Source organism: Panthera uncia, chromosome D2 (genome assembly GCF_023721935.1).
Source record: "Panthera uncia isolate 11264 chromosome D2, Puncia_PCG_1.0, whole genome shotgun sequence".
Lineage (NCBI taxonomy): Eukaryota > Metazoa > Chordata > Mammalia > Carnivora > Felidae > Panthera > Panthera uncia.
This window is the reverse complement of record NC_064818.1, coordinates 29,891,990-29,905,121: the sequence shown is the minus strand read 5'-3', so window position 1 is coordinate 29,905,121 and position 13,132 is coordinate 29,891,990. Positions and strand designations below refer to the sequence as shown.

The following is a 13,132-nucleotide window of genomic DNA, read 5'->3' as shown; positions in this document are numbered from 1 at the left end:
GACGCGGGGCTCGAACCCACGAACCGTGAGGTCATGATCTGAGCCAAAGTCGGATGCTCAACCGACTGAGCCACCCAGGCACCCCGTATTGATTTATTTTTAAGTAGGCTTCATACCCAGCACAGAGCCCAACGTGGGGCTTGAACTCACAACATGAGATCAAGACCTGAGCTGAGATCAAGAGTCAGACACCTAACCGATGGAGCCACCCAGGCTCCCCGTAAAATGAACCACTTTAAAGTGTCCAGTTCGGTGGTATTCGGTACATTCACGGTGTTCTGCAACCTTCACTTTACCTACTTCCAAAGTATACTTTCCTCACCCCAAAGGAGGCCCTGCACCCATTCCCCCACCCCCCCCGGCAACCACTAGTCTACTCTCTGTCTCCATGGAGTTGCCTGTTCTGGGCCTTTCTTATAAATGGAATTCTACACCATGTGACCTTTTGTGTCTGGCTTCTTTCATGGAGCATAATGTTTCTGGGGCTCATCCCAGTCATGGCGTCTGTCAATGCTTCCTTCCTTTTCATGACTGAATGGTATTCGGCTGTTGGGATTTAACCACACTCAGTGTATCCACCCTCCTGTCGGTGGGCACTGGCTGCTGTGACTAGTGTCGCCGTGGACATTCATACACAAGTATTTGGTTGAGTTCCTGTTTCAGTTCCAGTTCTACCCAGGAGAGGCTTTGCTGGGACACATGACAATCCTAGCGCTGAACTGGGTTTGGGGGCATGTTTCCCGGAATGTGGTTGTAATGGAGTGATGGGCCCCGAGGGCCCCCCACCCGGGGCTGGGAGCCAGCAGCTAAGCCCAAGTGCGGGGGGCTGATGGAGAGCTGGATCGGCGTCTTCCTGTCCCTACCTACCTGGGCCCCCCTGACCTGTCCTCTCTTCTCAACAGACGTACCCGTGGAGAAGCTGGCCGCCATGTCTGCCTTGCGCTGCATCAATCTCCGCTTCAACCCGCTGAATGCTGAGGTGCGCGCCATCGCTCCGCCACTCATCAAGTTTGACATGCTCGTGTCTCCTGAGGGCGCACGGGCCCCTCCACCTTAGGCCTCCCTCCTCGTGCCCACCCAGCAAGGGACAGAGGCCACCTGGCCTGGCACCCTGAGGGGAGGGAGTCCCACAGACCCATGGGAGGCCGAGCCTGGGGGGCTGGGGGCGGGTGGGCCAAAGAGCACGTGGTGGGAGGGGGTGCAGCCGGCCCCAGATAGATAGCTTAGAGCAGTAGCGGGCCCTGGAATGCCCAGACGGAGGAGGTGAGGTGGGGCTGGAGCCTGGCCGCTCACAGCTTCTGTGCACACTTGGGCAGGACCCCCACCCTCTCTGAGCCTTGTTACTTGGGGAAACGGGCAGTGGCGGCGAGGGCCTTTGCCTCCTCTGAGCTCCTTGGAGGCTTTTCGGGCAACAGATGCCTTCAAGTTACCTTCAAATCATCGGGCACCTTCTGAGCCCACAGATGGCCGTCGCCGAGCACTTTCTGGGTCCCTGTGGGTTTGAGACCTTGTTTCTGGCGTTGAGAACCAGCCTCTGCCCTGAGAGGACTAGAAGACAACCTCCATCCGTTTATCGTTTCCCGAGGACTGACCCACATGAGGCCCCCTCTGGGGCCCTATCCTCAGCCCTGTGGGTCTCTGGATTGGCGGGAGCCTGAACCGGGAGACACGGGAAAGCCGTGGCCAAAATGTGGTCGTGTGCTCTGGCCAGAGCTGAGAACGTGTATATAGGAGCCCAGTGGCCCATCGGGCCAGGAACCCGGAGGAGCAAATCAGGTCTGCTCTGTCCTTCCTCGTGATTAAGCAATCAGTGGTGTAGGAAGTTCTGAGGACAGACCAGGTGAGCCTGGCATCACCCCTTGAGTCCCAGGAGAGGTGACTGGAGAGAAACAAAGCCAATTGTGCCTGTGGCTCTGGTACGAGGTAGTTGGCTCTGGCATCTCCCTCTGGCAGCAGCCCCACTGCCTCACCATTGGTCCACCGGGGGGCAGAAGGCTCTGTGGACCATTGGATTTGTGGCTGGCCAGCTCCCAAGCTCCCACCCAAAGCCCGATGACCTAGTCATTCCTGGACCCTCCACCTGGAGTCCAGGATGTGGCCAGGCCACAGGGCTGTCTACCACCCCTGTCTGCCCAGGACTGAGGGGTTTCCTGGGACACGGGATGTCAGTGCTACCACGGGGACAGTACCTGGCAAACAGGGACAACTGGCTTCCTACCAGGAGAGGGCCTGGGGCTCTTGATTTCTGATAGCATCTGTGGTTTGGAGAATCCCTGATCTCTCAATCCCCCAGGTATCTAGCTCCCGTCCACTCATCTGTGGAGCAGGCAGACTCACAGTCCACAGCCCATCTGGCCCGGACCTTCGTCTTGGTCGGGAGACACCCAAGGCTGCAGGACTTGGGGCAGGCCAGGCCACCAAACCCTACATCCATGCACTGGTAGGCACTCTTCCACCCCCAGGGCTAAGCCATTCCCGGCCCAGACCTTCATTCTCAGACTGCTGTGTTCCTTCCCCCGCCGCCCAGGGCCCCTGTCTCTTGGCAAGGACTGATGACCACCACTGTTGGCCCATCACTGAGCACTCAGTGTCCCAGGAGATGCTCATCTCATAAGGCCTGTCTTTCCAAGCTCTGGGAAAGGGGTTTGCAGGGCAAGGAGGAGGTCAGGATGGGATTTTCGGGGCTGCAGGGGCTGCTATGGATGAGTGAGAACTATGTCCAGGGCTTGCCTGCCCTGTGCCCTGGGGTGGGCTTACTCCTTGTCAAAGAGGAGGCTCACTTTTCTGATATGCACAAAGGCGCTGTATGGCCAGAGCCTTGCAACTCAAAGTGTGGTCTGTGGACCAGCAGCACTGACATCCATGGGAACTTGTTAGAAATGCAGAATCTCAGGCCCCACCCCAGAACTCCAGAATCAGAACCTGCATTCAACAAGAGCCCTAGGTGATTCCTGTAAGCACTTTACTGTTTGAGAAGTAACGGCCTAGGGGTGGCCCTGGGGCTGAGGTTCTCAGCCCTCCCCCTGCTACTCCAAGCCTCTGAGTCTGTGCTCATCCCCCTCCCTAAACTAGCTCTGGGAGACCCCGGGCCTTAGATCTTTTCAGAGTGTGTGTGACTCTCGCGGTGAAGGGAATGACCTGAAGTCACCAAGATATGAGGGTTGGGCTTGCCTGGCCCTCTGGACACTGCCTTTCTGGTTAACCTGCTTCTAGGTCCTCACATCAGGCCCGTTGCAGGAGTTGCTTCTGGAAGTTCTTTTGTACTCCTCTTGGAGAGTTTGCCCTCGCCTGTCTGGGAAAGCTTGAGCAGTCAGAGAAACCCCCTAGTCACAGCCCCCAGTGTGAATGAGCCCTTAGCTTCAGTCTGCAATAAAGAATGCATTGGTTTCATCTGCCTGATTGGCGCTTTGTTCATTCTGTCCACACAGACCTCCCGTGGCCTGGGTGTTAAACCCCAGGGGCTGCCCCTCTTGTTGGAAACTTGAGATTAAAAAGGATACCCTGGGGTGATACTCAGAATACTCCCAGATGGGTGCAGGCCCTGCCAGTAGGACTGATACGTGCCCAAGAACCATGCTGCTGCAGGACAGACAGATGCCAGCCCTGGGGGTGCCGCACACTTGGAAAAGGATGAAGGGACCTGCTGTTCCCTACTCGTGTGTGCGCTCTCTCTCTCTCTCTATTTTTTTTTTAAATTTTTTAATGTTTATTCATTTTTTGAGAGAGAGACAGAGAGCAAGCAGGGGAGGGGCAGAGAGAGAGCAAGACAGAATCCAAAGCAGGCTCCAGGCTCTGAGCTGTCAGCACAGACCCTGACACAGGGCTCGAACCCCCAAACTGGGAGATCATGACCTGAGCCAAAGTCAGACACTTAATCGAGTGAGCCACCCAGGTGCCCACGCCCCCTCTTAAAAATGTCTTTAAATGTTTACTTATTTTGAGAGAGAGGGAGTATGAGCAGGGTAGGAGCGGAGAGAGGGGAAGAGAAAGAAAGAATCCCAAATAGGCTATGCGCCATCAGCGCAGAGCCAGATACGGGGCTCGATCCCACAAACTGCAAGATCATGACCTGAACCAAAATGGAGACTTGGACGCACAAATGACTGAGCCACCCAGACACCGCACGTTAAAAAAAAAAAAAAAAAATTTAAGTCCGATTTTGTTTTCTAAATCTGAAAGACCAACTCAGTTTGTCTTGAGTTTTGTGCCACAGACTCCATTATTTTTATTTAACAGACAGAGTTTAGTGCCATCGAAGCAGATGGCAGATATTAACTCATTGAGTCCCGTAACAACCCTAGCTAGTGCGGAGCTGGACAAAATCCCTTTCCTTCTCTGGGCCGTTCCCTGTCTGTAAAGGGGCCGCACCAGAAGATCTCCAAGGGCCTTTCTGGAACATATGATCCACCTTTCTTCATTTTGGATCAACCTGGATACAGGCTGCCCACCCTCACCCCGAAGGCCAGACAGAGAGGGCTCCGTTTCTTCTGGCCCAACGCTGGCTCACCAAAAATAGCACCCGATCGGTCCGCTCATCAGACAAAGCTCGAGACTCCTCGCGGCAGAGAAGCTCTGCCTCGAGAGAGTCTGACTCATATCCTCCCTGTGGGAGGACAGAAGTCACGGTGGTTGGACTTCGGAGTCTGGTTTCAGGTGGGTTTTCAGTGTGGTGGAGACAGACACGTTGCCCGAGGCTGGGTGAAGATTATGGTCCGGTTTAGGGATGGACGGCATTTTGAGGCAAGGAGTTCAAAGAGTCTTAAGATGTACACTCTTGGCTGATGCTATTTACTAAAGAATTGAGCAGTTGGTTCCTTTAAATGATTGGGAAGCTCCCAGAATGAACAACAAACTTCTTTACAACTTTTACTTCCTGGGCAAGGGTTTCCTGGCATGGTACCATTATGCTGAAGAAGACGGTGGTATAACAAAGTCTTATTAACGTAGACAGTAAGCTGTGTGGGGCTAGAGGGGTTTTTAAATTATCATTGAGATAGAGCTGACGTATAACCTTATATTAGCTTCAAGTGTCCAGCTCGATGATTCAGTCTACGTACACATTGTGAAAAGACCACCTCAATGGCTAGTTGACGTCCATCACCACACGTAGAGGGTATCGATCGCCAGTCTCTCCGGAACACCATGTCGGACCCCGCTTGGGTGCTGCCCTCTCTGTGAGACGTGCCAGGTGCTTCTCAGAAAGCCAGCCCTGGTGTGGGAGCAGTTTCTGGAAGGGTGAGTGCTGGCGGCCGCCCCAGAAGGCCTGACCCGAGCCCCTGGAGAGATGCCAAGGCTGGGAAGGGCAGCCTGGGGACCACGTGACTCGGGCCCAGGAGCAGCCAGACCGTGCTGCGTCCAGACCTGTGTCTCAGGGCCCGGTGGGCCGGACCCCGCCCTCAGAGAAGGGCCAAAACCCAGCTGCTTTAGGTCTGAGCAAGAGCACCCAGTGAGCTCCTGCTGTTTACCAGCACCGGGCAGGCATGTGTGTGTTTCTCATTTACCATTAGCAATCAATCCCCCCCGCCTTGGCACCCACCGAGCAGGTGAGGAGACAGCGTCAGTGAGGGGTTAGCAAGGGCCCAGAGAGGAACAGAGCCGGGGATTGAACTGGGAGGCCGCCCCGGGCAGGAGAAATGACGGCTTTCTCCAGCTCACACGCGGCTTTTCGCATCACAGTCCTGTGAAGAGGCCTCTCTGAGCCTCACTCTCCTCATCTGGGAAACGGGTGCTCCCGCTGCCTTCCTTCCCTGATGTCGGAGGGGTTAGCCACAGATGATGCAGGGAAGCAGCCCTCGGTGAGGAGCGCTGCACCCGTTTCACACGCCCGAGAGCTTCCTCTCCCATCCGCGGACACCTGCCTTGTGTGAGCACGGCCCTAATGCTTCCGCAAGAACCTCCCGGCTCTCAGGGCACACACGCCTGTCACGCATCGCTGGAGCACATCTGGATGCTGGTGGGAGATCGACTCCCACGGGGAATGAGAAGACCGACAGACACCCCCCCACCCCCACCCCCGCCATCTGCTCACCGCACGCTCACCGGTTCAGGCATCTCTGAAACTCTGTCGCAGGCTCTGGAGGTCAACAGATGACTCAGGATGGTGAGGCCCTCAAGGCCTTGGCTCGGGGCCAGCTGGGGCTTATGATGCACCGTGTGTGTGCATCCAAATTCTTACAGCCACGGGACCCGGGCACCCTCTTTCCTGTAGATTGGAAGCACTTAAATTAGGGTGTCTTCGAGGTGGCCCCTGCGGGACTGCCACCTCGCACGGCCCCAGTGGGCGTCATTCGTGATGCACTCTAGCTAACTGGCACCAGTTACACAGAGGACAACGCGAACGGGCTCCTGAAATTGTGCAAGGGACGGCCCTGGGTCTCTGGACCACACGAGAGAGTCAGTCACTTGGGCGTTTTTGGAATACGGGTTCCCAGGCCCGCTGGAGCCCCAGTAAGCCAGACTGGAAGCGGAGCCCACACCCCTGCACCTTGAAGGGCCTCTGTTCTCCCCTGCGCAGCACCCAGAGCGGCCTTCTAAATCCCAAGTCACTCATCTGCCCAAGTCCTGCGGCGGTTCTCCAATGCACTTCAACGCGGGTCCTTATAATGGTCTTCAAGCCTGATGTTTTCCTCCTTCCATTACTGCTGTTTCGTGCTACCCGCTCCTTCACTGCACTCCGGGCACACTGGCTTTTGCTGTTCCTCTAATACTCCAGGCTGCTCGTGCCTCAGGGCCTTTGCATCTCACCAGGGAAGTCTGCCTCCCAAGGACTGACAAGTAGTAGGACATCCTCCTCACTGTGGTCCTCCCATCCCTCACAAGCCACGAGGTACCGTGGCTGGGACTCTTCCCAAGTGGAGTGGCCGGTAGCTGGTACGCACAGGCCGCGTGGGCAGTCCCCTAGCACCCCCCACACCAGCCTGCCACTGTGCCTAAAGTCCCGCCGCTATGAGACCACTGCTTATGTTTAGGCTCTCCCTGTGATCGATCTTATTCCGGCCCCTGTCAGGATGGCGAAGGGGGTTCCCTAGAGAACCTCCCTGAGAGGTTGCCCGGGCCCTTGCCGCTCAAAGCGTAGTCCTTGAGCGGGCAGCATCGACAGCACCTGGGGACGTGTCGGAACTGCAGAGGCCTGGTCCCTCCCCAGAACTTCTGAGTCCGAATCGCATTTTAACGAGACGCTCACGTGGTCTGCGGGCCCCCTGAAGTTTGAGAGCCTGGCTTTCGCCGGCTGAGGCCCAGTCTCGCCACGTCAAAGTCCCTGTGGCAGGCAGCGCCCAAGTGTAATTTTCAGAAGCTAAAGACATGTGTCTTACGATAGCATGAACACGTGCCAAAGATTTCATTCAATTTTATTAACTGATGAGGGAATCGTAAGATGATAAAGCTGATTCCCAGAGCACTTGAGGGACTGGAGTTTATGTAGCTCTTTACGGAAGAAACAGCTGGGGCAAGAAATGGTCACCCGGGGCCGACGTTCCTTCCTGCTGTAAAACAAATCCACAAGTTCACTGGTAACTTCTTAAGAGCCTGTGCCCTTCGCTAACGGCAACTAACAAACCACCATGGTACATTCACGTGGGCAAGCCTGTTGAACAGCACTTCGAGCGTGCACTTTCTGTCTTGGCCTCGTCTCTAGGTTTGGTAACATTTCCTAATCACAGATTCCCCTGGGAGGGTGTGACTGTTCCCCGGCCCAAGCAGATCACCAGCTCTGTTTCCGTTAAAGGATCCAAACCTTGAGGGAAAGGAAAACCAGCACTGCAAGAAAAGGAACAGAGTAAAAAAAACAAACAACACCAAAAACAAACAAACAAACAAACAAACAAACAAAAAACAAAGGGGGTGAAAAAAGCAAAATAAAAATGTACACTAACAGCTTACCACGTGTCTGTGACTCTGCCAAGTGCTTTCCATTTCTTTTCCCCCTTAGTCCCCACAACAACATAGGAGATCGCTACTTTTTGTGTTTCCGTTTTCTAGATGAAGACACTGAGGACTGGAGGAGCCCGGGATCCTGGCCAAGGTCAGACAGAATAACTGGCATTCAAACCCAAGCCTTTCGAACACGGTCGATGTTTCTTAGAATTGTCGTCCAGAGCCCAGGAAATGGTTTACAAAAGCGCCCCCCATCCCAACCTGGAGGAGGCCCCTGGGCGGCCTCCACAAAGCTGCCCCCCTTCCCCAAGAAGCTTCAACACCTTTGCCAAACATGTGTTCTTCCTGAAACTGTGGAACTTGACCTGAACCCCGCTTTGAGCCAGAAGCCTGCACGGCCACCGCCCAGGGTGCAGGAGCCCACCCCGCCCCTCTTCCAGAAGAGACTTCTTCCAGAAGAGACTTCTCTTCCAGAGAGAGACTTCTTCTCTCCCCAGAAGAGACTTACCTTCCAGAAGGTAAGAAGAGACTTACCTTCTCCAGAGGAGAAGGTAACTGGCAGAGTAAGAAAGTTCTTCTGGTCCAAACCTCTCTCATTTTGTTTTTATTCATTTATTTTTGAGAGAGGCAGAGAGAAAGAGAGAATCCCAAGCAGGCTCCGCGCTGTCAGCACAGAACCCTGTGCTGGGCTCGATCTCACCAACCGTGAGATCGTGACCTGAGCCGAAATCAAGAGCCGGACGTTTAACCCACTAGCCACCCACGTGCCCCAACCACTCCCATTATCTAGATGGGAACACCGAGTTCCAGAGGGAGTGTTCCAAAGGGCACGTGGAGAGGCTTGCCCAAGACTGAGCAGGGAGCTGGGGGCAGAGCCCTAACAAATGCACAGGCTTCCTGGTTCCTGCCTTGGGTTCTTTCTGGGGCCCTCCCTGGGGCCTGTGGTTGGGGGAGCTTGTCTGCTTCGCACTCCCCGCCTCTCCTCCAGGACTATGCCGCTGTAGCTGTAGCCGAGCTGTAGGAGTGAGTCAGCCATTAGAGCCTTCACTCGTCATTTATAAATGCAGATAACAACTCGGACCTCCTTCCTTAGGGAGAGCTCACTAATCAGCATTTGAAAGCATTCTGAAGGAAGTGCTCCTCAGAGGCTGACGGGAGAAGGAGGGGCACGTCCCCGGCTCCCAGAAAGGGCCCCCACCTCGGTCTAGACCCCAGCCTCTCTGCAGCTCCCCTGGCCTCGTCCTTCAAGGGCGTAGTCCCTCCTCTCCTAACCCCCTCCGCTACCACCAAATAGATGCTGGAAACCCCAGCAGCGTGCTGGGGTCTGCTTCCCAGGGACCGTATTGCCACCAGGCTGAGACCCCTACCCCTTCCCTGTGGATTTGAACCTTTTCAAAATGATGGCTGTGCCATCGGCCTTCCTTGCCCTAAAGGCCAAGTGCATTTTCATTTCCAGGCTGGGAAAGAGAGACTGGGTCTCCCATCAGAGATGCTTGGCTTTCCCACCGCCCAGGATTTCCCACAGGGCACCCTGTAGCTTCATGCCAACCTCTCCTCAGGCTCCTATCAACTCTCTCAGGCAGCTCAAAACACACCTCCAATCCGGCTGAGAGGAGAAGGAGTTCGTGTGAGGGGCCGGCCTGGGCCTGTGCATTCCATCCGTACCCACCCAAGGCCTGTGACCAGGACACTAAACCTCCAAGGACTGGGGCGCCCGGGTGGCTCGGTCAGTTGAGCATCTGACTCTTGATTTGGGCTCAGGTCATGATCCCAAGGTCGTGGGATCGAGCCCCGCATTGGGCTCCGTGCTGAGAGTGGAGCCTGCTTCAGATTCTCCCCCTCTCTCTCTACCCGCCCCCCACCATCTCCCTCTGTCCCTTTCCCCCACTTATATGCTCTCTCTGTCTAAAATAAATTTGAAAAATAGAGAAAATAAACTTCCAAGGAGAAAGGCGGTCCTTCGGGCATGATATTGTCTCCTTTGACCTCCCTCACTGCCCCCCACCCCAGAAAGCTTGATCCTAAGAAGATCCCCCTCTACCTCCTCCCCTGCTCCCTTGAGACCCTTCTCCAAGCAGGAGTCCACATTGATTCTTCAGTACAGAAGGCTCTTCTCCTGTCAAGGACCTTCTCAGTCTCCCTGCCCTCATGCCACCTCCTGGTACCCAGCTCTTCAGGTGGAAATCTGTTTCCAGGACAGTGGGGCTTTCCGTGAAAAGATTCCTTGCATTACAGCTGATGGGGGGTGGGTCGGGATGGGGAGCAGCCCCCCTGAGGATGAGGGGCCAGGCCAAGAGCTTGGCCAGAATGGGCAGAGAAGGAAGCCCCGAAGGGCAGACCCCCTCCAGATGGACAGAGATCGCTTCTGTGCCCTGGATGATTACACCTATAGTTTCTCAGATGCTGTCAGAGGGCCAAGACCCTCGAGGCTGGGGTGGGGGTGGCAGGGCCAATGCCCAAGGAGTCCAGAAGAGGGTTCTTTCTCTTTTAGCCACTGTCCAGCTGTGCAGTGTGGGGTAAGGCATCGACTAATGCAGTGGCTTCACGTGCAAAATAGGAGCAGTGGTGCCTTGATTAAAGGGCTCTGGATCCGAGGTTCAGGATTGGGAAGTACCCCAGCCCTGCGGTCAGGTGAACCTGGGAGAAAGGCATGATCTAAACCAGAACGTTGAGGTGCCTCGGGTTTCCTGGGAGCCCCTTTGGGATAAGGAGGGGAGTGAAAGGGGGTACTTTTTTTTTTTTTTTTTTTTTTTTTAATCTGCATGGAAAGATCTTTACCCAGTCTATCTGTTTGGGGATAAGGAAGGGCACCGTATTATGGGCACCTGACTTCTAATCCCACAGCAGCCTTGACAAGAGGATCATAAATCTCGTTGTGCAGATGGGGAAGAGGAGGTTAGAGGGCTTAAGTGACTTACCCTGGGTCACACGGGTAATAAATGGTGGAGGAAGAATTCACACGCAGGTCTTTCTATCCACGGCATTGCCCTCCCTGCCCCTCAGAGGCTGGACCCACTGAGATCGTTGTGGGTGGTGCTTGGGTGTGTTCGTGTACTTAGGCATCGTGCAAAGGTGGAAGAAGGAAGTCTGTGGAACAGGAGGCAGAAGGAAGAAAAAAGAGGCTTTGTGATCCAGAACCATTCAAATAAAAAAGATGGGGAGTGTGCGAACTTGGCCACAAGCCTAAGTGAATGCCCTAGAACGATGTGGCTGCTGAGGAAAAGTGAAAGGCAGGGAAAAGGGAAAGAAGGGGGCGGGAGTGAAAAAGCGGGCTTTGAGTCAAAGCCTAGTGCCCAAATTAAGTCAGCTCCTATTTACTGAGCACCTGCTATGTTCCAGGCACGGTTGTAAGTGCTTGACTGTATGGTGGGTACTGTTATTATCCCTATTTTGTAGGATAGGGGAAACTGAGGCACAGAGAGGTTACGTAACTTTCCCCGAAGTCACACCTACAGTGAATGGCAATGCCAGGCTATGCAGATGTTACAGCAGTGCCCTGACCTCCACGTTGATCAAGGCGGCTTGATAGGACCTGTCACAGTCACAGGGGCTCTAAGAACGGTGAGCACGTCCCTTGGAAGGTGGACTCAAGACGGTAATGATATGAGTAAGATTTATGGAGCACTTATATGTGCCAGCCACTATTCCAAGTGTGTCACATAGAGTAACTCCATTCATCTTCAACGCGGCTTTAGGAGATAAGTACTATTATTTGTCCCATTTAACAGATCAGCCTGAGGCAAGCCACAGGAAGAAAAAAGCCCAAAGAAAATCAGATGTTAAGCCTGCGGCAGGGCGGCCTCGAGAGAGTGCTCTCCATCCCCCCTTTTCTCTAAGGGCCATCTACCCCGGGCAAAGAGAGGGTGATTTGAGGATCCAGACACCTGCCCCAGGGCGGGGTTAGACCCAGTGGCCTCTAAGGCCTTCCAGCCCTGAGACTCGGACAGCCACTCAGGGCAGAGGAGGAGCTGGAGGGAGGCTAGGAAGGAGCTGGTTTCCAACCCTTTCCTCAAAACCCCGGATATAGACCCCACCCCACCCCACCCCACCCCCAATACAGGAAGGAATGAGCCATTCACTCTCATCTGCCTGGAAACCAGGATCTTCATTCATGTGACAAAAGTCCATGGCGGTGACTACTGGGAGATGATGAGGGCTTGGATAACTGGAGGGCGCTCCCATCCTGCTCAAGGGACCATTTGTTGGACACCTACTATGTGCTGGGCAGAAACTTTGACATCTCATGTACTCCCCTCGAAACCATTTCACAAACGCGGAAACGGAGACTAGGGTGCGGTCTTAGAAACTTGCCCCAGGGGGAAAGCGGTGAACGCGCCTGGGCTCCCTGATTCCAAAGTCAGTGGCCATCTAGGAGACACATTGTCCCCACTCTCCTCGCAGAGCTCAGAGCTGATGGCGAGCCCCCACCTCCCTCCTTTGGCGCTCCTGTGTACTCACAGCTGCCTCTCATCCCCTTCTCAGCGGGGCCCCAAGGTCCTGGACACTAGGGTGGGTGACTAGGGGTCAGGCTGGGGTGGGATAAAGAGGAGGTGGGGGGACGGGGGCCGGGATGCGTGGCACTGGAGAGAGGTACAGAGTTAGTGGACGTCGCTGCCAGAGCTGCAGTAGGCTGTGGGGAGTGTCCCCTACTTTGGAGGGGCGTTGGGTCCCTGCGGAGACGGCCTCGTCCACGAGACGGGCCGGCGCACAGTGGGCAGGGGGCGCTGCGGCGGGCCCAGGCGTGCGGGTTGCCATGGCGACGGCGCCGCGCGCTGGCCCCCTCCCTCGCTCCAGCCTCGGGAGGCGAGGGGCAGCGGGCTGCCGGCTGCAGAGCGGGGCAGGCAGCAGCGCTGCGCGGGAGCCCGACCCCTGCCGGGCTCACTCTGGGCCCTGAGGGGGAGCGACACCCCGCGAAGGACCGGGCCCTGCGGGCGCACGCCCCTGCCCGCTTCCTGCCGGCCCCGGACTCGATCCGCTGAGCTCAGAGGTAGGGGCGCGGGCAGGCCGACCAACCCAGCGCCCGGAGACTTCCCCCCCTGCCCTGCCAGGTCGGAGGGGCCCGCTGTGCCCTTCCCCAGAGCCGGCAGGAGTGGGCAGCATGGAGGGTGAGTGAGCCCGGAGCTGGGGCTGAGGGTGGGCTCAGGTACTGACTCAGGAGCAGTGAGCCAAGGGAGGGCAAAGGGGCTGGGGTATCTGATCACTGACAGCTGTCCAGAGCCAGGCACTGTGACAATGTGTGTGTGACAGCAGCAGAAAG

The 13,132-nt window shown here is 55.8% G+C and overlaps 1 protein-coding gene and 1 long non-coding RNA gene across 3 annotated transcripts in view; one reads left to right on the top strand and one right to left on the bottom strand.

The window, feature by feature from the left end:
- LRRC20 (leucine rich repeat containing 20) overlaps nt 1-3,390 on the top strand; it is an 81,281-nt gene extending 77,891 nt beyond the window's left edge. Inside the window, exon 4 of the mRNA XM_049646183.1 lies at nt 903-3,390. Coding sequence (XP_049502140.1) covers nt 903-1,057 — 155 coding nt within the window. The 3' untranslated portion in view covers nt 1,058-3,390. The remainder of the gene's footprint in view (nt 1-902) is intronic.
- Nucleotides 3,391-7,333: 3,943 nt separating this feature from the next.
- Nucleotides 7,334-12,610, bottom strand: LOC125933281 (uncharacterized). 2 transcript variants are annotated; one of them, XR_007460910.1, is made up of 4 exons: nt 12,334-12,610; nt 10,794-10,962; nt 7,882-8,014; nt 7,334-7,758 (listed from the first exon to the last, which is right to left on the bottom strand). It is a non-coding gene; the product is annotated as an uncharacterized LOC125933281 (long non-coding RNA). The 2 variants fall into 2 exon arrangements; XR_007460911.1 differs by having other exon boundaries at nt 12,526-12,610.
- Nucleotides 12,611-13,132: the final 522 nt, after the last annotated feature.